General features: G+C 43.9%; 1 protein-coding gene across 1 annotated transcript in view; it reads left to right on the top strand.

Moving 5' to 3' along the window:
* INO80 (INO80 complex ATPase subunit) overlaps window positions 1–23,336 on the top strand; it is a 134,200-nt gene that overhangs the window by 86,737 nt on the left and 24,127 nt on the right. Inside the window, exons 26-27 of the mRNA XM_074997009.1 lie at window positions 5,173–5,398; window positions 15,528–15,655. Of these exons, the coding sequence (XP_074853110.1) occupies window positions 5,173–5,398; window positions 15,528–15,655 (354 nt within the window). The remainder of the gene's footprint in view (window positions 1–5,172; window positions 5,399–15,527; window positions 15,656–23,336) is intronic.

The following is a 23,336-nucleotide window of genomic DNA, read 5'->3' as shown; positions in this document are numbered from 1 at the left end:
GGAAACAGCTGAGCTGGCTTTTATATTCAAATTCAGCACATTAACACATGGTTTAAATCGTGATGGGAACTTTGAGTCACTATAGGGGCTCGTCTGCATACTTGGCTCAATCTAATTCTTGACTTCCCCCCCACCCCTCCACTCTCTGATTTGCTCACCTTGATTATCTTTTTCTGATTTGTCCTCCTTGCTTGCTGTTTTTTGTTCTCTGTGTCTTAAATATTGAGTCTGTTCTGGTCTGGCTATGGTCTGAAGAAGTGGGTCTGTCCCACGAAAGCTCACCTAATAAACTATTTTGCTAGTCTTTAAAGTGCTACTTGACTGCTTTTTGTTCTAAATTATTTTGTTAGTCTTTAAAGTGCTACTGAACTGCCTTTTTTTTTTTAAATAGAGAATTTGTCTGGTTTTCATTTGGCTTGGTTACTACATTGAAAGGGTTAGTGGAGACAGAGCTTTGGTTTCCTGGGAAGTGAAGATTTAAGAGTTTTCATGCTTGCTATAATGTCTGGCAAGAACATACAAGTCTTTAAACAGCAGAATGAGCCCAAATGCTTTCAGAAAGAATGTCCTGCTATTAGTGCTGAGTTCTGTTGAGGTGTGAAAAGTTAATGGAGCAAGAGACAGGGATGAGATTATAAGTAGATAAGAGTTGAGGTTGTGACAGAGTATAATTTGTATCCATTTGCAAGTGATTACACTGAATCAGCAGTAGACCTGAAGAATCATTTAAAGCAGTGTTTCCCAAAGTGTGGTACATGAAAAGATTTCAAGGGGTATGCAGCAGAAAATTACTAAAGATCAAGAGATAAGCACAGGGATGGCACTGGGAGAGGGGGTACGCCAATAAGGCTGAAGCCCAGAATGGAGTACACACGTTTTAAGTTTGGGAAACACTCATTTAAAGGATGGATTTGTTTCTCGTGGTTTTACTTTTAGTGAGCTAATGAAATCAGTCCAGAGCAGTGTTTCTTAAACTTTCTGAGTCCATGGAACACCAATCAATAATATTTTAGTAATTACAATAACATAATTTTATGTGGAACACCTATGGAAATTTTCTTCAAAAAGCAAATGAATGAAAAAATTAATTTGTATTGTCATAAATTTAAAAAAAAACCACACCCCAAACAGCAACATATACAGCAAAAACAAAATTGTCATTTAATTGGTATCACAGCAATGAAGTAGCAGCATTTTTCCAGTTATAATAACCGAAAATATGTATGTGTGCCACAGGATGTTGCTAGTTGCTATACCGCCACAGCACACTTGTGAGTTGTTGGGCGGAACATAGTTTAAGGAACACTTGTCCAGAGCATTATCTGTTGTTGTTCACTTGTTTGAGTTTGATAAACCCCTGTATGGATGCCAGATATCACAATAACAGGCAATTTAAAAATCCTACGACATAGGGTTAATTTTGCATGAAACCACAGAATGCACTCCTCAAACTATTACTTCTTTTTATACTGTTTAATTTTTGAGTTGAAGATTATATATGTACATCACCTCAAAATAGAGTATCGTCTTACTGCTGTCACCCATGATTGCTGCACTAATACAATTTGATAGCATGCATTAATAAACATGAGAATTTGGAGTCAGGGACGAGCTGCCTTTCATCAGAAGCAACCTGATGGTAAGGGAAAGGTTTCATATTTCTTTCCTTTTATAGGTTGCTCAGCACTTGATATGATTTTTTTTTTCTTGAAAGGCTATGTAGATATTTTTGGTGGTGTCTGGTAAGTGTGGGTGGGTGTTTGGAGCTGTCATGACTAACTTAGATTGTCCCAATTATGGCCTAAGATGTCAATAACCTTTACATGTGCATACTTCCTACATATGGAAGTTTTTTCCTGTTAAATATAGAAAATGCTTTTGACGCACCTCAGGTGTGGATAGTTCCCTTTGCATTCTCTCCAAATAGCTCTCCCTTTAGGATTATGTGTGATCCAAGTCAAGTGCAGCCCCCCGAGTTACTCTTTTTTTCCCCCCCCAAACAAACTTGTAGCCCGAGGAAGTTAGGGTTCCAGTCACACAACTCTCCATACTGAGTTCAGCTAGCGCATACAAGTCTTGACAGTTCACACTTCTGTATTTAATGTGAACGTGGCTACAGACTGCTCCATTATGAGTAAAATCCTGTGGCACTTTTCAGACTCCTTTCAAGTAGTAAAATCTAAAAAGCACTTGGGCATTGCTGCCGTAGGGAATAGTCTTCTCTGTTCCAATTCATGTTTGTCCATACAAAAATATGAACTACAACCTGAGGGTGAATAATCCCTTTTGCAAAGGAGAAGCATACATGCCTTGGTACGTTTCTGCCACTATCGCTTTGGGATTACTGTTCAGGCAGAGGAGACTGAAATTCATTCATTATGAGAAAATCTTTGCTTGGTTGAACTAAAGATAGTTTCTTGTTTTGACTGTAGATGGCAGTGTAGTCTAGCAAAACCTCTTAGAATCAGCCCTGCCTTTTAAGGCTGATTAACTTTATTTTTTTTCCACAATGGTGGTATTCTGAGTCATCAGTGAATTAACTGTTCTCATATCCATTACTGATTTCAGGTTGGCCTGCAGTAAAATCTTGACAGAGTCCTGTTCCACCTTCTCAAATCTCTGTTTCTCTGCTCTTGTAAGAGCTGCAGCTGTGTTGTACTTATATTGGCACTGTGGAAAAAAGTAGGCTCAATGCCATTTTTATTCCATCAGTATGCCAGCAGTTGAATTCCTCTAGCAGATCCTATTCAGCTAGCTTCCTTCCTTCCTTCTTGTCTCTCTCTGCTCTGAAATGTACCTGTGCTCCAGAGGCTACAGAATAACTCTCATAAACGTGTCTGTCATTGTTCCCCAGACTTTATGTATGTTGAAATACACAAATGGATGCACTGCTTGGTTTTTTGTTGTTTTTAATTTGTATCATAATTGTTTGCAATATCTAAGCATTTGTTTTTAAAAAAATAAGCTTCTAGTCCTTAAGGTTGCAAAGAAAGCCTTCTGTTTGGGAAACAAAGGTTTACCCATATAGGGAAAAGAGGTCAAAGATGGGTGAAGGTTAGCAATGGTAGTAAAAGCAGTCTTTGATTCCTTTCAACTCGATTGAACTGGTGAGGGCCTATCCTAACTGCTGGAACCATGGCAGAAAATGTCTCGTACACCTGCCTAAATAACATGCATTTTCTATATCCTTTTGGTGTATAGCACTGTGTCCTCTGAAGTGATTACATACTTGTGTCCTAGATTAGAGAAGAAAACTACAAACATACCATTTTCACTAAATAACTTTTTCTTGTTTTGGGGAACTAATTTCATAATACGCATTGAAATGTTGAAATTTAGCTTTCATTGTTTTGAAGTGATTAAGGTGAATGTAATCAAAGCATCTTTTCAGGCCTGTCAAAGGCATGTCAATACTTCCTCTATCATCTGTGTAGGAAATGGCATCTAAAGAGCTCTTGCAAAGTCTTTCCCCCATATGCTTGGCCAAAAGCAGACAAAAGGTGTGTCTATACTTGCACTTGATCAAAAAAACTTCTGTTGATCATCGGTGCTCAACCACCCTCCTCTCCCATGAATGACAAAGTTAAGTCACAGCAAGTGCAAGTGTGAATGCTACTTTGTCCACAGGAGTGCTCCCTAGACAAAGTGAAAGCTGCTTATGAGTGGTGAAAGCACCTTCGTCAGCAAAAGTACCTTCAAACAGCATTCACACGTGCTGACTTGTAGCGACCGGGGGCGGGGGGACATTAGGCACAGTCTTGTCCACTAACAGCTGTGCAGCGTAGACTTCCCCTCATGCACAGAAAGGAGAAGTAGGCAGTAAACACCTTCTTCTAATATACTGCATGCTAAATGGTTATTTGGTGCTTTACTTTTAGGCTTATAAAAGAAAGGGTATGTTTGCTCCATGTTGGATGGTTTTTATGCTCTTAACTGCTAATGAGAGATATGTAGAGTATCACTACAGAGCAGTTGTGTGTGTGTGATATATGGCATGCTTTCCCCATGATTCCTTCTGTTTTCATCACTTCAGTGAGATGGAGAGAGAAAAGGAAACTCTCAGATGGGAGCAGAACCTGTTTTTCAACTGTCCTCCTAGATAAAAATGGAGGAGAACATCTGGGATTACATGACACAGTACTTCCTATTTTTCTATTGGTTCTTGCATCCATCTGAACTCCTTGCTCTTCTTTAGCCAGCGGTTCAACTATGTTTGTCCTGAGTAGTTATCTGCTGCACAGGATGGCACCTCAGAGTTGCCTGCTAACCTGGTGGGAGGAGATAAGAGAGTACCATCCATTGCTACAAAAGGCAGCCTTGTCTACTGGAGCAGATTCTTTATCAAGGGACTTTCAGCCATCTGAACACACAGCTGTCTGGTTAACCGGGACCTTCTATTCTCCATTCAGATAGCAGCAAAGATTAAAATGATAGAGATGGTCCAAAGTAGTTAGGATAGTATAAATCCTGGCTTCCTGTGTTGGCAAAAAACTATTCTGGGTAGCTAGAGAGAGCACACAGAAAGCAGACAGCGGGGAAAGGATGCACAGAACTACTTGCTAAAAACATAAGATAATCCTCTGCTCCTCCCAGAGATCTTATATTATTTGTATGGCCCATCATTGGCAACTGCTGTCTCTGAGAAACCACCAAAGTCTCCTACCCTTTTTTTTCTTTCCTATTTTCCCTTTCTTCAGTGTTTAAAATATTCATAGGTGATTGCTGAAATGCAGTGCCCTTCTAGGGGAAGGGAGGAGTTGAGGGGTTTTGCAAAGCTAAAATCTGACAAGTAACTACTAGACACAGTGAAGAATTAAAACCATTAAAATCAAATACAGTTTCAAAGAGCTACACAGTAATGGTGCTACTCTTTTCTCTTAGTTTTGCCTTCCATCTTGCAGCTGTTGACACTAAATGCAGGTCTTAATACAGATTATCCGGATGCGAATAGTCCATGCCTAAACATTGGCCGGGCCCTTTTCCCCACCACTGCTGTTCTTATTATTTTAAATAAGTTTAAAATTGTATTCCCATTTGTATATCATCATCATCATCATGACTTCGCTTTTAAATCTCATCCCTCTGGAAAATAATTTAACTGAAGACTCTTCTGATGAGAGGAGGGAAAATGTGAGTGTATGTATTTATTTTTTTCCTTGTGTTTTCTCACAGGTAACAGCAGTGCCTCTGGATTTCTACTGCAATGATAAAAGTGCAGAGTATGAACACAGGGCACTTAAGGAAGGAGGAAGTCTTGAAGCAAAGCAATGTATATTGAATGGAGCACCTGAATTAGCAGCTGATCGCCTAAAACGATGCTCTCAGTTCTTTCCAGAATATCCGGGAGGGTTGTTGGCGGTCAGGCCTCTGAACGGCTGGTCGTACATCAGAATACCAGGTAAATTTCGAACTCCTTTCTAAACCCCTGTAGTAGAATAGATTACTGTGGCCGGAAAAATAAGATCTATTCTTTTTCCTTTGAGTGCAAAAGTATCTTTGATTTCTTAAAGTGCTCTGGTTTCTATGCTTATATTGTACTAGAGCAAAGCAGCCAGTGAGGGCAGAATTAGTCTTTCACAACCTTTTCTGGTGCTTAACCAGCATTTCAGACTGTAAAAGTTGTTTTTGATCACTAGCCCACAGTATGAGGGCTTTCTCTTTTGCTATGCATTTTTTCCCTGCTCTCCTGCTAGGGGCATATTTAAAAATATTTCTTGCACTGTTGCTCAAAAATGGAAGACTCTGGAGATTTGTGGACAGATGTTCATTTCACAAGTTCTTCCTGTGCACAAGTCCATTCAGACACCCTGGTATTGACCTAGGAGGTCTGTTCCTCAGTCCTCTGAACTAGCGGATAAACATTATACTTGCAACTTTCTGCAAAGAAGCAGCAGGATTTGAGGAACCAAACGCAGGGAAAATGGTTTTCAGAGGGTTATGTATCCATGTACCTAATTAGTGGCACTGGCATCTCTGATGACATAATTACAGATTAATACCATGTGATGAGCTATTACACTGTTTGGTCTCTAGCAATAATATGAAATCAAGAGGTTAATTTCTGCAACTAAAAGAAAATGGGAAGATAAAAGTGAAGTAGGTGGGGAGGCCTGAAAGGAGAGATGTTTGTATATAAGAAGTTTTTGTGGCTGAGGGTGGACCCCAAGAGATGAAGATGTGTTCTGAGAAAATCTTGACATCTCCTTCTGCCACTAGCAAAAGTTTAGAAAATAAGAGTGGAAATTAAGTTTTGTTTGAATAACAATAGATAAGAATCTTGTGGGTATGTACTGCTGAGTAACTCTGTGGTGAAGGATGTAGGCGCAAGGCTAAGCCGATGGCCGTCAGAGAGAGAGATGCAAAGGCAAGCAGGCGGGCGGCAGAGGAAGTGGATACAGAAACTGGTGTGAGCAAGTGGATGTTGGTTAGGTGGAATATAGAGTTGATTACTGAGGCCTGGTCTACACCAGGGAAAAAATTGGATTCCATATATGAAATTCTAGCTATGCTTTTACCATAGAGGGGATTGACTTTGTTCCATGGTATAGATCGTGGCTCTCTGGCCTTGCGCTGATGTCCTTGCTCCACACAATAACATGGAATACTCAGTGGCCGAGCCCAGAGAGATCTTCCAAGACATGGCCAAATCAAACTCAAGAGGATTGATCATGGTGTGCCGAATGCCACAGTAACTACAGACATACCCTGAGGGGAAAAGACATAAAAGCAAGGGCAGAGGAGCAGTGTATGTGTGATGCAGCTCTGATCCAAGCCATTATGAAAAGTGAACAATAAAACACTGAAGAAGTAGTTTGATACAAGGATAAAACCCATGAACGTAAAATGGAATTATGGGTGCAAAACTCTAAAATAAGTAGGTACTGAATCAGCCTCTGTCTGCCTTAACCCTGTCCCCATCTCTGTCTCTCAGAATGAATTCCCACTACCCTGGTAGCGGATGTAGTTGCGATCACTGTGGGAATCTCCTGTGGCTTTTCCTGTTCTTTGAAAGAAAAATGGTCCTGGATTAAATGGCAGGAAGTGTCTGAGTCCTTTAAACATCGATAAAAAGCACCGGCCTCACTGGCTGTTTACTGTGAGAGCCAGCTAGCTACTTACTGACCCCATTGTGCTCTGCAGACTGCTGGGGGGAGGGTCACTAGAACCCAGACTTGTTATCTCTCTTTCCTCTACATTTTTACATATCCAGAGGGGCATTTTCTAATTCCCCAGGGATCTATATGTCCAGCTACAGTCATCAGTCAGAGCTCTCATTGAGGTTATTCTGAGTCAATCATTAGTGGCTGTTTTCCACAGGCAGCAATATCTCATCGCACCCCCTCTCAGCCAGCTTAAATCCATCCCTTGCCTGGCTGGTTGGTAATTTTTTATTCTGTTGACCTGAAGTGGCACCATAATGTCCACTGCCACTTTCCTGCTGATGTTAGTTACAGAACTGACTATTTTCCCTCCTCCCCTTTATATAGTAATGGAAGGCTTTGTTATTGTGAACAGTGCAATCTGGACTGGTTGACTTTTTTTTTTTTAAATGAAAAATAGAATTTCAGTGATATTTTTCTGGAAAAGTCAATTTAGTTGAAATTTTTTTCCCAAAAATTTTGGAGAAATTCCTCTCAATTTTAAAAAAAAAAAAAAAAAAAAAAAACCCAAAGGGATAAGAGGGAATGAGGAGGGAGAGCGAAGAAAGTGGACTGGGGAGAGATTCTTTTAAACTTTTTTTCTAGTAAGCTATACAATGTTGTTGCTTTCTATTGGGAATAATGTGTATAAGTGTAGCAGGTATAAGCCGGGCCAGGGCTTTGCAAAAGCAGTGTGTGCTGCTTTGTGACCAGTAGGTGGCAGTTTTTAAACAAGCAAAAATGTCTGAGTTTTGGATAATTGATATTGGCAAGATAGGACACTGAAACTCACAAAATTAAAACAAACCAATTTTCTCTTCTTCATATAAAACCACTCATTTTGCTATTTTTCTCTTTCTTTTCTTTTGGTTGTGTTCCTCAAGGGATGTCTGCCTAAATTCTCAGCATTTTAGTCTGTTCTGCAGGCCAAGAGATTCGGCAAAGATCAGGGTCAACAGGTTATTTTTATACTGCTGGCTATTTACAGTCTGACTGTCTTCTTACCTGATTTAGCATTAAGTGATATATGCTAAGAAGTCATCCTTCATTTCTCATTTGCATCCAGTTGTTGTAATTGTTTAAAACAGAGTAAACCCATTAAAGGGGACATGCTTGGAGCCAATGATGAGGCATGTAATGTTTCCAGTTACCAAAACTTAATTGCCCTATTCACGCTTGTAAAGAGATTGCCAAAAAAAATAATGCTGAGACAAGCAACACAAATACAGGATTCCAGGGCAGTGCTTAGGATGAATTTTTGGCATGACTCAGAAAGCAAAATACAGCTGCTATTCTTGTGCAGTCTGACTAGACAGATTTTTAAACAACCACTGTTTATTATTTCAGTTCTTCCTCTCATTCTCACCCCACTTTCAGTTAACATCACCAGTTTTTTTATCATGTCTAATATTTTAATGCTTTTTTACATGTAATGAAGCTAAACAATGTAATTCGTTCTGCATGGAAAGCTAACAATCAGCAAAACTGAATGGATCTTTCATGTAATGGTTAATATCATAACTTTTTTGAAGATCCCAAATGCACTCAACTTACACCAAATGGCTCTAATTGTATTTTTTGTCTTGTCACTTCTGCCAAGGCCTATGTTCGGAATTCTGTTTTTCTAATGAGAGTTGAAGAAATAATCAACACCATTAAGGTGGCTGTGCTCTGGTTTGAAGCTGGAAAACATCTGAGGACTTGAACTGTGTTTTTTGAATGCTGGAACTATGTATTCCACTACGGGGTTCACATGTGCTTCATTCATGTGGAGTCAGAATTCTTGCAAGTGATGTCTTTTGGGCTACACCTATGCCTTTGCTCTCCTTATGCCTTACACTAAGCGTTTAAAGAGCTGATCAACCATTTGCCCAATTTCTTCTTACTGCTTTGTGCCTTGAGTCAGAACGTGAAATGTTCACAACTGTTTCTTCATTGTTATTCTTGCATCAGCAAATACTTCAGAGTTTGCCTTTACTGTATTTTGTGCATGCTTCTTAATAGTTTTAGTAAGCTAGCTTCCCTTCCTGGAGGGGTACCTTCCTGCCCCAGGGACGACAGAGACTTATATTACAGCAGGTGTTTTTGCTCCTCTTAAGCCTCAGTTTTTCCCATCATCAGGACCTTTTTTTCAGTAGGGAGCTCTTAATGTCACTAGTGGGTATTGGCTATGACAAGTCTATCCTTTCTTCCATCTCCCGGCCTTGCTTTTCCTTCATCCTTCCACTGATAGACCTGGACCGATTAGCTCTTATTGTGGAGAATACATACCCTCAGAGTAACCGTCATCTCTAAGAGATTTCTTCCTGTATAGGAGACCTGGAGATTCCTGATACTAATTTCCTCACATGTATCTTGGGGCCAGTGGGAATCTCCACAGCCCATTCCTGACCCAGCTTACCGGCCATAGTGAGGAACATGAGGCTTTTATGGCTTCTAAGTAGAGCCTGTGCCTTTTGGACAATTGGCTATTATGTATCATTTCATGCAGTTGTGTGATCATTTACTTTGCTGCCTCCTCTAAGGAGCAGTAGAACAGTACCAATACCAAGGAAAAGGCTTTTACTCAATATGCGTCCTAGCACCCAAAAAGAAGAGTGGCTGGAGACTCATTCTTGAGCTCTGCGATTTCAACCACTTCATTCGCAAACTGAAGTTTTTCACGGTCACGTTGCTGTCCATAATCCCATCCCTGGAAAATGACATTTGGTTTACAGTTCTCCATATGAAAGATGCATACTTCCACATGGATACTCACCTGACGTATAGGCAGATTCTCAGATTCATGGCTGTGGGGGGATCTATTCCAATACAGCATGGTTCTATTTGGCTTCACCACCATTCTAGATTCTGGTAGCAGCAGCTGATTTTAGACAAGCTGTTCTGTCTTCACTTACCTCAGTGACTGGCTTCTCATTGGCAGAATGCATCAAGAGACACTACATGTCAGACACATGAATGCTTCAGCCCATGTTCTTACATGCTTACTAAGCCTCCCTTTGAACCATGGTCTATTCCGTAAGGACATCATCATTGAAACTACATCCAAAATTTACCCCCTGGGTACTTAGAGAATTCCACTTAAACCAGTCAGTCCACTTACCTGTGTTTCGTCTCACACCACGTGCATCTGGGAAGGAAAGGAGACATTGTTCGCTCGATGTTCAATGAGCGTTTTACCTACAGAGAAGATAAAACCAATCAGAACATGACCTAAATTGTTTTTAGCCATAGCAGAATGACTCCAAGCTCAAACAGGTAACTTTCTTGAAGGATCTCTAAATGGATTTTTGGCTGCATCCTGCTCTGTTACCAGCTGTTACGTCGTCGTCTTCCATAAGGAGAAGAGCCTCCTTCTACAGGAACACGGATAACATCATGCGCTCCTTCAGGAAGCATTTCTACTTTGCATTTGCAAAGTAGCTCCATAGATTTCCAACCACATGTTCACAGGGCATGATGCTCTAGTAGAGGACTCCTCTGCAGATGCATCCTTTGAGCAGTTCTTCAGGTGGCTTTGCCACTTGCATCCTCGCACCCACTTCCTACTTGGGTATTGCTTCAGTCACCCAGAGTGGAACACGCACAGGGATCAGCACTCAAATAAGCTAATTCCCTTGTAATAACTGGAGATTCTGAGAGATGTATGGTCTCTATCTGTATTCCACTACCCACTATCCTTTACCTCTGCTTCAGATGAATCCTGGATTTGTGATCGAGAAGGAATTCTGCTCCATCCTTTGTACCCTCCGTTTGATGCATGTGGGCCAACAGACACTGCTCCTAAGAATTCTCTGACTTTGGGCATATGCACACAGTGGAATACAGCTAGAGTTCAGGCATCTCAAAGAACCTCCAGTTACTGAAAAATAGTAATTTACGCATATTGGTGATCATGTCTCTGGATTCTGTAGTTGGAGGAATCTAGGAAGAAGGTTTGAAATCACTGATGCAATAAACTACAGTTTGGCATATTTAAGTCCTGTCAGTGTAAGCAAGTTTCCATCAACTGACCTTCATGAGCACAAGGGAGGAAGAGATTGATTGTGCACATAGAGAGACCAGCCCAAAAAAGCGTTACAATAATGAAAAGACAAAATGAAGGCATGAACAAAGGTGTCAGTGTCAGTAAAAGAGAAGTGAAAAAACAGCATCTGGCAGTGTTGCTAATGTGGTAGAAATAAGACAAGAATGGAGCATTATGGTCATCTAGTCTAATATCCTGCATAACTGGGCATAGAATTTAATACAGTAATTCCTGCATAAAGCTTTTAACTCTGGCTGAGCTAGAGAGCATCTTTTAGAAAGACATTCAGTCTTGATTTAAAGACTTGATAAATTGTGTCAGTGATTAATTACTCACTGTTACAAATCTGTTCTGAATTTGTCTAGCTTCAACTTTCCAGGCTCTGGATCTTGTGCTTTTGCCTACTCAATTAAAGGGACCTCCACTGTTTAGAAGTGTTCTCCCCGTATATAGGTACTTACAGATTACTAAATTGCTTCTTAGCTTTCTCCTGAAAGAACAAAGTAGGCTTCTAATGTCCCTCACCCGAAGGCATGTTTTCTATCTTACTCTGCATAATTGTCCTGTCCTCATTAATTCATCATCCTCATCACCAACAGCCATGGGCTCAGCACCTGGTGGTGTCTGATGCCTCCCTCACTATTCCTTCCATCTTTCCCTATCCAGCGTGGAGTGGCTTAGTTTTTGTAGATTAGCTTCATACCAATATACTATATCATCTACCTCTTGTCTGTGGGGTCTGCCTCTCCTATTCGAACAGTCCATTATGCCAAACCTTTGTGTGGACCATGTATCTGGGACTTGAATCTGCCTATGACCTTATGAACATGGACTCAATGTGCAAAACAGCAGTCATAGATCAACAGCTACACAAACTGAACGTTGACATCACTGCTCTCAAGGAAACCAGGCTGGCAGGTGCTGGGTCACTGAAAGAAACCAAGTACACTTTCTTCTGGAAGGGCTTGAGTTCAGAGGAACACCACCTCTGTGGAGTTGGATTTGCTGTTTGGAACAATTTGCTGAAATCTATCAGTATGCCCACAGCTGAATTGGAATGCATTATATCCTTGAAGCTCTGCACCAAGTCAGGATAACTCAACATCATCAGTGCTTATGTACCCATGTTGGTGTCGGGCACCAAAGACAAGGACCGCTTTTATTATAATCACAGACAAAAAGCTGCAGATGTCCAGATGGGTTGAACATCACCCAAGTCTTTATTCCCACAAGTGTACAGTACAACCTGAACTTGCCAGCCTCATCCCAACTCTTCCAGAAATGTCTGAGCTAGATGCAGAGCCTATGGAGGAGGAACTTTCTCAAGCTGTTGATGCTCTGTCCAATGGAAAAGCACCAGGAAACGACAGAATCCCAGCTGAAGTCGTGAAGGCAAACAAGACTGTGCTCTTCCCCATTCTCTGTGATTTACTCCTAAAATTTTGGAGAGCAGGAAATGTCCCGTATGACATGAAGAGTGCAAACATCAGTACTCTCTATAAAAACAAAGGTGACAAGGGTGACTGCTACAACTGCAGAGGCAAAGCATTTACTGAGCATCACATGAAAAGCATTTGCCCATGTCATTCCCAAATGCCTGCAAAAACTCACATATCGAGTCTGTCCAGAAATACAATGTGGCTTCAGGGCTGGCAGGTCAACAATGGACATGATTCTCTCTTTTCAACAGCTACAGGAGAAATGTAGAGAACAAGGAAAGCCATTATTCAAAGCATTTGTGGACTTAAAGGTGTTTGACACAGTTGGTATATTCCTGATCTACTGAGTATTAACCGAGATTGACTGCCCACTGACCCTACTCAGGCTCATAACATCCTTTTACGAAAACATGAAAGCAACAGTGCAGTATGATGGATCTACATCAGAACCCATTTGCAATGAACAGCAGAATCAAACAAGGGTGTGTTCTTAAATCTACTCTCTTCAGCATATTCTTAGTTCTACGGAATTGCACATTTCAAAACTCACGCAGCAACTGTTTCTCCACTTGAGATTAGATGGCTCTCTACAACCTGGCAAGACTCAAGGCCAAAACTAAGGTCAAGGAAGTCCTCTTTAGGGAACTCATCTTTGCAGGTGATGCAGCTTTCATTGCTCATAATGAAGACACGTTACAGTCACTGATATGAATTCTCTGTCCAGCGTCTGCAAGTAGTTTTCCCTTGACATAAGCATGAAGAAAACTGTTTTATTCACTCAAGATAGACCTCAGTGACCCAGTGTCATTCTGGATAACAGCCCATTCGATGTGGTTCAACAATTCTGTTACCTTGGATCTGCTGTCACCACAAACCTATCCATGGACGAAGAACTGAACATCTGAATCGGGAAGGCAGCTACTACTTTTGCCAAACTTATGCAATGAGCATGGAACAATCCTAAGATGACAGTGAAAACAAAGATACTAATCTGCCAGGCATGTGTATTGAATATCCTGCTTTGTGGTTCTGAGGCATGGACCACCTACTCGAACCAGGGTTAAAAATTTAACAGCTTCCATCTTCTCTGCCTCTGCAGAATTATGAATATCAACTGGCAAGATAAAGTTTCCAAAGCAGATGTCCTGTCAAGATCTGGAATACCCAATCTCATAGCGATCCTGTACAGCACAAGACTTACGATGGCTTGGCCATGTGAGAAGAATGGGTGACGAATGTCTTCCCAAAGAAATCCTTTTTGGTGAACTGTCATGTGGGTTGAGAACAAGAGGATGCCCAAAGCTAAGATTCAAGGATACATGCAAAAATGCCATGAAAAAGTTCAACATCGATCCAAAATCCTGGGTATCTACATGATCAGATCGAAATACCTGGTGACGATTGCTACAACAGGGCGCATCATCCATCGATCGTATATATGCAAGCCACACAAAAGAACTTCATCTTGGACGAAAAAACTCAGACTCAGGAATTTGGAAATAGACTGACATGAGGTTATTGCAGTCTACCATGCAAATCCAATATTGGACAGAGAAGCCCTGAGAGAAGCTGCAGACTCAAACACAGTCTCTAGGTCCTCACCACCGCTGCTAACCACTGTGTCTCGAGACAGAAAGGTTCCATAATATAGTATTCCAAATATCAGGGTCTTGACTTTTTGCTCATCATTCATTCTGCAGATATGCACAAATAGCTGCAACCTCCCTTGTATACCCTTCTGCAGCAGGTTCTGTTTCAGCTGTATCTTCCTATGTAATTACTCACTGGTGACCTGCACCCATCCTATTCTCAGTATCTTTCTGTAACTGCTTCTCTTGTACACCAGCATCCTTTCCTTCAAATCTTTTGTTATCACCCATGTCTCAGAGCCATACAACGTGCTGCTGAATACACATTTGCAAGATGCTCAGCTTCGTTCCTATGCTAATCACTTTGCTTTTCTAGATCTTATCCATCACCTTTAAATTTGCTCTCGCTTTCACTATTCTAGTCTGTTTCCTTCTTACAATCTAGACCATACATCATGTTGTTCTCCAGATTATCAACTTCTCTACATTCTCTAGTTCGATGCCATCTATCCTGGTTATGAGCCTAAGATTCAAACATCAAAAGGAAAACTTCATCCATGATCTTTTCAGCTGAAATTTTTGGAGGAAATTCTCCACCACACAGTTTCCTTCCACGTAACTCTCTTTCAGTGGTAATACACTGCTTATGCACAGAATCTGTGATCAGAAACTTCTTGCCCAAAGTGCTGCAGAAGGAAGGAATATGTAAAAATATGATATTTAAAGTGTATGTAAGATTATCGACTAGAAACTGCTTTTAAAAACAAGAAGAAAACTAAAAATGAGGAGGAATCCAGGCAAAGTGTGCGGGATGTTTTTTATTTTACAATGAACCAATCGCTTTTTTGTCTGTTGGTCTTATGCATGTATCAATAATATAACCAAACCTCATAGGCTGGCAATAGGTTTTCAAAAGACGGGACTTTGATTTCTGTGTGGTAGAACATGAAGAGATTGCTTATGATATGAGTGTGGACTTAGTCCGAGTGATACAAAGGTAGAAGCCTTGACTATCTAAGCTATACTTGGCTATCTAAATGAGGGCTAAGTCTTATCTGTGTGATCATGATTCTCAGGATGTGGAGGAATGTAAATATTATCTAGTGAGAGCTCTTACATGCCAGTTCCAGCCCAGCCCAGACCAGCAGAAGTTAGACATGCTGGCCAGAAGGCATCTTGCAGCTCCTCCAATCCCATCCCTTTAGGAAATAATACTACAGTGAAGCACTACAAAGTTTCAGAAATAAATCCTTTTGTGTTATGTTTATGTTAGCTTGTTACAGGTGGCTGCTTCCAGTTTTTACTGATTTGTTTCTCATTCTCTCCTTCTCAGACAAAGAGAGTCTTATCACAGACAGTGGGAAGCTTTACGCTCTTGACCTTCTCTTGACGCGGCTGAAATCTCAAGGACACAGAGTTCTTATCTACTCTCAGATGACACGGATGATTGACTTGCTGGAGGTAGGATTGGGTATAGCTTGTAGGAAGGGGATTCTGAAGACAGTGATTGAAATCAATCTCTTTTGGTACAATAAGTGTAATTTGGATCAGGCAAATACAGCATACAGTCATTATAGGAACGTTCAGAACACACAGCCTCACGTAGAGGTTTAATGGACATTAATGTGAAGTGTGGATGAAGTAAGAAGCGGGGGAAGGTAATGCCTACGGATTAAGTTGGTACTCTGTTGAAATATCTTTAGTTCTTGCTTCACAAGTCAAATTTCCATTTGATTAGTAGTTTGGTTAGAGGAGAAGAGTCTTTCTTAGATGAGGTATGGGTGAGAACCGGAACCAGAATCGGAAACCAGGTGGTCTGTTGGTAAAATTTTTAACTGCTGTATGGGAGATGAATTCACTTTTCAGTGTCCTGTGTCTGTACTGCAAGGTATGAGATGCCAGCCAAACCAGCACATGCATCTCCTGGAAGAAAGGATGAATGGTATCCATCACTGCCAGGCCCTCTATTTCATTGAAGCATCAGCATTCGTAGCTTTTGTGATTTTGCAGTCCTCTCCCATTAGAAACACCAGTGGCCATGACGAATTCTAAATATGAAATGGCTTTGAGGTTTAAGACCACCACTGGCGTCTGAGAGAGTGAGGGTGAAGTTTTTAAACTGAGTAGCGTGGCTGGCAAATAAACGTATGAGGCAGGGCAACTTCACTAATGCTGGAATATCAGGGTCCTGTGATAGTGCAGTTGGGGTTATTAAGTAATATTTTATATGCTACAGTATTTTTGCCATCTGGTCAAGACAACCAGGAAAGTTTGTTTTGTTTTGTTTTTTTTTTTTGCTTTTTTTTTCAGAGCCTAAAAATGTATAAAGGCTGAGTCAATACTGTGCATTGGTCTCAAATGTTGGGAGCTTACTAGGAGTGCAGCTGGTAATAGGCTTGGGTGGCCATCTGCATGCTGAGTTGTATTGCAACAGTGATGAGAAGCTTACACATTGTCAAATGAGAGAGGGACAGAAGGCTGTCTTACTGAATCTTTGCCAATTCACCCACTTGCTTTCTCTCATATAAATATTGTATGTAGTTCAGTCATCTCCGCAGGCACTAAAGTTTGTCTACACCTCAGCTAGTATCTCAGAAGTTAAAGAAAGTGACAGTTTAGTTTTCTTGTCTTCTCTCTTAGCATTCTAGCTTTTAAATTTTGTTGTGGAGAATCAGTGAGCAAACTTTACCCCTATGATAACTCTTCTTGCCCAGGGGACCAGCATTTTTCAAGGCTCTGTTCCACAAAGAGGTCCACCTGTCAAGCTCTTTGTTTGTGCTCTTCCCACATCATATCAGAGAAGCTTAAGCTGGGCAAACCAAAGGCCACAAGTGCTCCATTTGCAAGAAAATTCTCTCAGGAACTATGCCATTGCTGCTCCAAGCCCTTGATCTTTGCTTTACCCCAGTAAGCGAATGGATTTCACATTGGGGTATTCTCTGCTCCCAGTGGTATCCAAGACTTCTCCAGAACTATTTTTGTGTGTCTCCTTGACACTGGGGAACGGCAAACCCAACGTGTTTGATGTTCCATTTATTACAAAAACATAAAACTAATTATAGGTAAGATCCCTAATAAGCAACTGCTAAAAATGTTAAATATTAATTTGATCTATCAAGAGTACAGATACAGCAGTTATAGAAACTCATAAAATCTTACAAGAAAAAATAACTTGCCTCCATCCAGATTTTTTGCCCCAAGAGGAAGAATGCCAGAAACTCCATGAAGTCCTCTAGGGGACTGCACTGTTACTATTACTACATTAAAGAAAGAAAGACGTAGATACTGCAGTGATAGATGGCACAGTATAAAACCTTAAGATAGGTAAATAGCAATTATGAGAAGTTATGGCACTAATTTAAGACGAGTAACTCCGTATGTAGACAAGCCCCAAGTCTGGTGCCCAAGTACAACAGAGCACTATTTCAGCAGACTAATAGAAAGTCTTTTTGTATCTAGTTAGTGCAGATTTTATTATATTCCAAGTTCCCTGACTCTCATAGATTTGTTTTAAAAAAATAAACGTTCTTTCAGCGTTCTCTTTGTTCTCTGTATATTGACAGATTCTCTATAGAGACGTGATGGCTTTGTGGGGTAAAATTCCTAGCTCATGTACACATACTCATCCTAGCTTGATGAGTGAAGCTGTGGTAGCACAGGTGATGGCAGCCATACTGAGTACATACCACGCAAATCAGACAGGCTTGTACTCAACATAGCTAAGCCATGCTGCTACCATCTCTGCTCCTTGAAGCCAGTTGTGTACTTGAGCTGGGAATTACTCATAGCACATAATGCAGACATACCTAGTGTAGTAACTTGCAGCCATTTTATCATGTTCATGACATACTAATGTGGATCAATGCTGTGTACATACAACTTTCTTAGGCTGTGTCTACACTAGCAAGTTCTTTTGAAAGATTTTTCAAAAGAAGAGGGATCTTTTGAAAGATCCCACGGAGCGTCTACACACACAAGCTGCGTCTACACGTGCACGCTACTTCGAAGTAGCGGCACCAACTTCGAAATAGCGCCTGTCGCGTCTACACGCGTCGGGCGCTATTTCGAAGTTAACTTCGACGTTAGGCGGCGAGACGTCGAAGTCGCTAACCTCATGAGGAGATAGGAATAGCGCCCTACTTCGACGTTCAACGTCGAAGTAGGGACCGTGTAGACGATCCGCGTCCCGCAACGTCGAAATTGCTGGGTCCTCCATGGCGGCCATCAGCTGGGGGGTTGAGAGATGCTCTCTCTCCAGCCCCTGCGGGGCTCTATGGTCACCGTGGGCAGCAGCCCTTAGCCCAGGGCTTCTGGCTGCTTCTGCGGCAGCTGGGGATCTATGCTGCAGGCACAGGGTCTGCAACCAGTTGTCAGCTCTGTGTATCTTGTGTTGTTTAGTGCAACTGTGTCTGGGAGGGGCCCTTTAAGGGAGCGGCTTGCTGTTGAGTCCGCCCTGTGACCCTGTCTGCAGCTGTGCCTGGCATCCCTATTTCGATGTGTGCTACTTTGACGTGTAGACGTTCCCTCGCTGCGCCTATTTCGATGTTGGGCTGAGCAACGTCGAAGTTGAACATTGACGTTGCCGGCCCTGGAGGACGTGTAGACGTTATTCATCGAAATAGACTATTTCGATGTTGGCTGCACGTGTAGACGTAGCCACAGTGTTCTTTCTTCTACGAGTGTCCCCGTGGGTGCTCCACAATAGGTGTCGGGCTTGCCCGGCGCCGCAGATCGGAAACTTTCCAGCAGTTTCTCCTGGATCGCGCATGCGCCAGCGCGCGCCACTCTCTTGCGCGTCCCCGGCCACGTGCGCGATCCAGTCCCCGCCAGTTCCTTCTCACCCGCCATCGGCTGCAGACGGAATCCGCTCAGGCTACGGCCAGAGTCAGATTAGGTAGAGTTTTTACGTGTAAATTGTTGTTTTTCTTTTCAAAAAGAGAAAAGAGAGAAAGCAAGAGAGTTAAAAAGAAATAATAATAATAATAATAAAAAGGGAGAGAGGAGCGGAGAAGACGCGTGGACGTGAAGGCCAGTAGGCCTCCCGCTGCTGCAGGCTGGTGTCCGCGACGGGTAAACAGGCATGAATTAAGTGCTAAGTGCCCTATTAACAGCAAAAAGACTCACTGTGATGTCCTCTTCAGGCTTTAAAAAGTGTGAGTCCTGCCGCGAAGCTGTGCCGGCCTCCGATGGGCATAGTGAATGCATTCGGTGCCTGGGGGAATCACACGTTACCCAGAAGTGTTCCCACTGTGCTAAGCTCACAGCCAGGGCCAGAAAAGACAGAGAAATGCAGCTGAAAATGCTCCTGTTTGATAAGGCTCTCCAGCCTGACTTGCCGGAGAGGCCTCAACCAGAGGGACCCCCTGGGCTCCACAAAAGGAAGGCGGCTTCCCTCACCCCCTCGGTGCAGAAACGGAGGAAGCTCTCTCCAGCCCGATCCCTGCCGGCGGTCTCAGCGAGCGGGACAGGCAGAGCACACAGCCCCCAGCCGCATACTCAAACAAGCGGCAGAGCAGCAGCGCACGTGGCAGAGGCTGAGCCTCCGATTACCAAACAGCCGGCACGCACAGCACTCAGAGCGGCGGCCAGGCAAGCGCCGGAATCGGTGGCACCGCCACAGGCGGCACCGGCCCCTGCGGTGCAAGTGGTGCAGGGCCAACAGGCATGGAGCCTGCAGGCACTGGAGGACGTTATCCGCGCAGCTCCGCAACTGAGCAGGCTGAGCGCGGCGCCGACGGCGGGGCCGAGATCCCCAGCACGGGAGGGGGCGGTGCCAGCCCCGCAGGGGAGGGGAAAGGCGAGAGCAAAAACCCGGCACCACAGCCCTTCTCCGGACAGGGCTGCAATGCTGCTATCAACAAGCCCTCCCCTTATGCTGCACACGCCACCCAGAAGATCTGGGTCTCCACTGGCCTATCCAGAGCCTCCTTCTCCGTTCCTCCAACCAACATCACCATGGCTTGGGCCACCTTCGCCCTTTCTGGAATTGGATCCCTTGGAGTACTATCACAAACCAGCTTCACTGTTATCTGAATCGTCGCGGAAATCTCGCTCTCCCAGACATCGGGGGTACGTACCCTGAGAGTGGTCCAGGTCTCCATCCCTGGACCCATGCCCATGCTGCCATGGTCGTTCTTATCATGCTGGACACAGACACCCCACGCATATACCTAGGGGCAGGTCCCCCCTGGCCGTCCAATATCCCCGTGGTTACTCCCGGCCGGGGATGGAAACACAGCTATCTCAAGGGGAGTTAATTGTAGAACCCCGAGACTTTCCTTTGCAAGCCTCCAGTGAGCGGGTGTACCATTGACCGCAAGAACCTGAGAGTTCGAGGGAGGTTTACCCTAGTGGTTCCTCCTCGTCCTCCCCTGATGAGGCCACGGCCCCCGGGAACGTTGCTCCCCCGGACGACCTCAAACAGTTTCAGGAGCTGTTTAAAAGGGTGGCTTTCACACAAGGCATCCAAACGGCAGAGGTACAGGAGAAACATCACAAACTCCTGAAAAATTTGAGACCCCCGGCTTCATCCAAAATCGCTATCCCGCTCAATGAAGCCATTATGGAGTCAGCCACTACCATATGGCAGACCCCGGCCTCCGCTCCGCCTATGAACAAGAGAGCGGATAAGAAGTACTTTGTCCTGACGAAGGGCATGGAGTTCCTCTTTAGTCACACACAACCAAACTCACTGGTGGTAGAATCGTCTCAGCAGAGATCAAAGACTTCTCAGTACAAATCAGGGGGTTCAGGCAAAGATGCCAAGAAGCTAGAGCTGTTTGGCAGGAAGGTATATTCCTCCTCCACCCTGCTATTGAGAATGGCAAACTATGCAGCACATCTAGCAAACCATAATTTTGATAATTACTCCAGACTTACTTCTCTCATGGATTCGCTTCCGGAAGATAAGAAGCCGGTGCTAAAGGCGATTGTGCAAGAGGGCTACACGGCTTCGAGGACGGGAGTCCAGATCGCCTGGACGTGGCGGGCACGGTGGCACGCTCAACGGCTACAGCAGTGGTCATGCGTAAAGAATCCTGGCTCCAGACATCGGGTATCCCGAGGGATCTGCAGGCGAAGATTGTGGATCTTCCCTTTGACACGCAGAAGTTGTTTTCAGACTCAACCGACTCGGTCCTCCACTCCAGTAAGGACTCCAGAGCTACACTTAGAACCCTGGGTATTTATACCCCTCCATATAGGAAGAAAAAGTATGACCCTCAGCAAAGACGATACCCATACCAACCACAGCGTGCTCAGTACCAACGGGGCTACGACCAAGGGCGACATCAACAGCAGCAACAGTATAGAACTCCCAGGCAACGTCCTCAACAAAGCCGCGCATCCTCGGGGCAGGCCCAAAGGCAACAAGTTTGATGGGCAGGTCGAGGGCTGCACTATCACTACCATCGCGCAGTGCCATTCCCAGCTAATGTTCCATCATCGCCTCCGACCGTTCCACCCCCAATGGCAAAAGATCACCGCAGACAAATGGGTACTGGAGATCATAGCCACGGGTTATGCGATCCCCTTTCAGTCGCTCCCACCGCTGAAACCTCTGCCCAGGCCCCACCTAGGGACGCTTCCCACGAGGCGAGACTCAAATGGGAGGTGGACCATCTTATGTTCATAGGGGCAGTGGAAAGAGTGCCGGAGCAATTCCAGGGGAAAGGCTTTTATTCACACTACTTCCTTACAGAGAAGAAAACAGGAGGCTGGAGGCCCATCCTAGATCTTCGGGGCCTCAACTGGTACTTGCGCAAACAACGTTTTCGGATTATCACAGTCGCCTCCATACTCACGGCACTGGACGATGGAGATTGGTTTGCAGCCCTCGACTTACAAGATGCTTACTTTCATATAACGATCCACCCGGCACACAGGCGCTTCCTCCGTTTTATGGTCGGCAAGGAGCATTTCCAGTACAAGGTTCTTCCGTTCGGCCTCTCCTCGGCCCCCAGAGTCTTTACCAAAACCCTGGCAGTGGTGTCAGCCTACCTGCACAGACGGGGTATTTATATTCCCATACCTGGACGACTGCCTATTGAAAGGGGCCTTGAAGGCAGAGGTCCTACACATGATAAGCATAACAGCAGACATGTTTTCTTCGCTGGGCCTAGTCATCAACCTCGCGAAGTCAAAGACCGACCCCACACAAGACATAGAGTTTATAGGGGCACGTATAAACTCTATTACAGCAAGGGTGTATCTACCTGACGCCCGCTTTCGCACCATCAATTCGCTGGTGCAAGTCATTACATACAGCCCCATGGTGCTGGTCTTAACGTGCTTGCAGCTGCTAGGCCACATGGCAGCGGTGACGTTTGTGGTGTAGAATGCCAGATTGCATATGCGCAGCCTACAACATTGGCTGGTGAGCGTCTACAAGCCGGCATCCCACACTGTCCACAGGGTGGTGTCACCCATGACAGAGGTGCGCAGATCCCTGCAGTGGTGGGTAAACCCCAAGAACCTGCTAACAGGGGTACCCTTTCACCAACCACAAATCTCAATTTTTCTTACTACCAACGCTTCCCACATAGGATGAGGAGCACACATCGGCGACAAGGTGACGCAAGGACTATGGTCCCCTGCGGAACAGTCACTGCACATAAATATACTGGAGCTCAGAGCAGTGTTCAACACCTGCAAACACTTTCGAGACCACATACAGGGCAAAGTAGTCGGGATCAATACAGACAATACCTCCACTATGTTTTATATAAATCGACAAGGAGGAGCCCGATCCCGTGCCCTATGTGCAGAAGCAGTCCGACTGTGGAACTGGTGCATCGCCAACAATATAATGTTGAAAGCCTCGTATTTGCCGGGTGCTCACAACGTGAAAGCAGACCAGCTGAGCAGGCGCTTCACACTCACGCACGAATGGCAGATTCGCTCTGATCTGCTACGACTGATCTTTCACACATGGGGGTTTCCCAAGATCGACCTGTTTGCCACTCAGCACAACAAGAAGTGCCCCCAGTACTGCTCCAGGGCAGGATTGGGGCGGGGGTCCCTGGGGGACGCATTCGCAATTTCATGGAAGGGCCCCCTACTTTACGCGTTTCCCCCCACAGTGCTCATCCACAAGGTCTTGCAGAAAGCCAGAAGGGAGAGAGCCCGCATGATTCTAGTAGTC

This window comes from Carettochelys insculpta, chromosome 6, assembly GCF_033958435.1.
Source record: "Carettochelys insculpta isolate YL-2023 chromosome 6, ASM3395843v1, whole genome shotgun sequence".
NCBI classification, from domain to species: domain Eukaryota; kingdom Metazoa; phylum Chordata; order Testudines; family Carettochelyidae; genus Carettochelys; species Carettochelys insculpta.
This window is presented reverse-complemented; position numbering and strand designations above follow the sequence as displayed.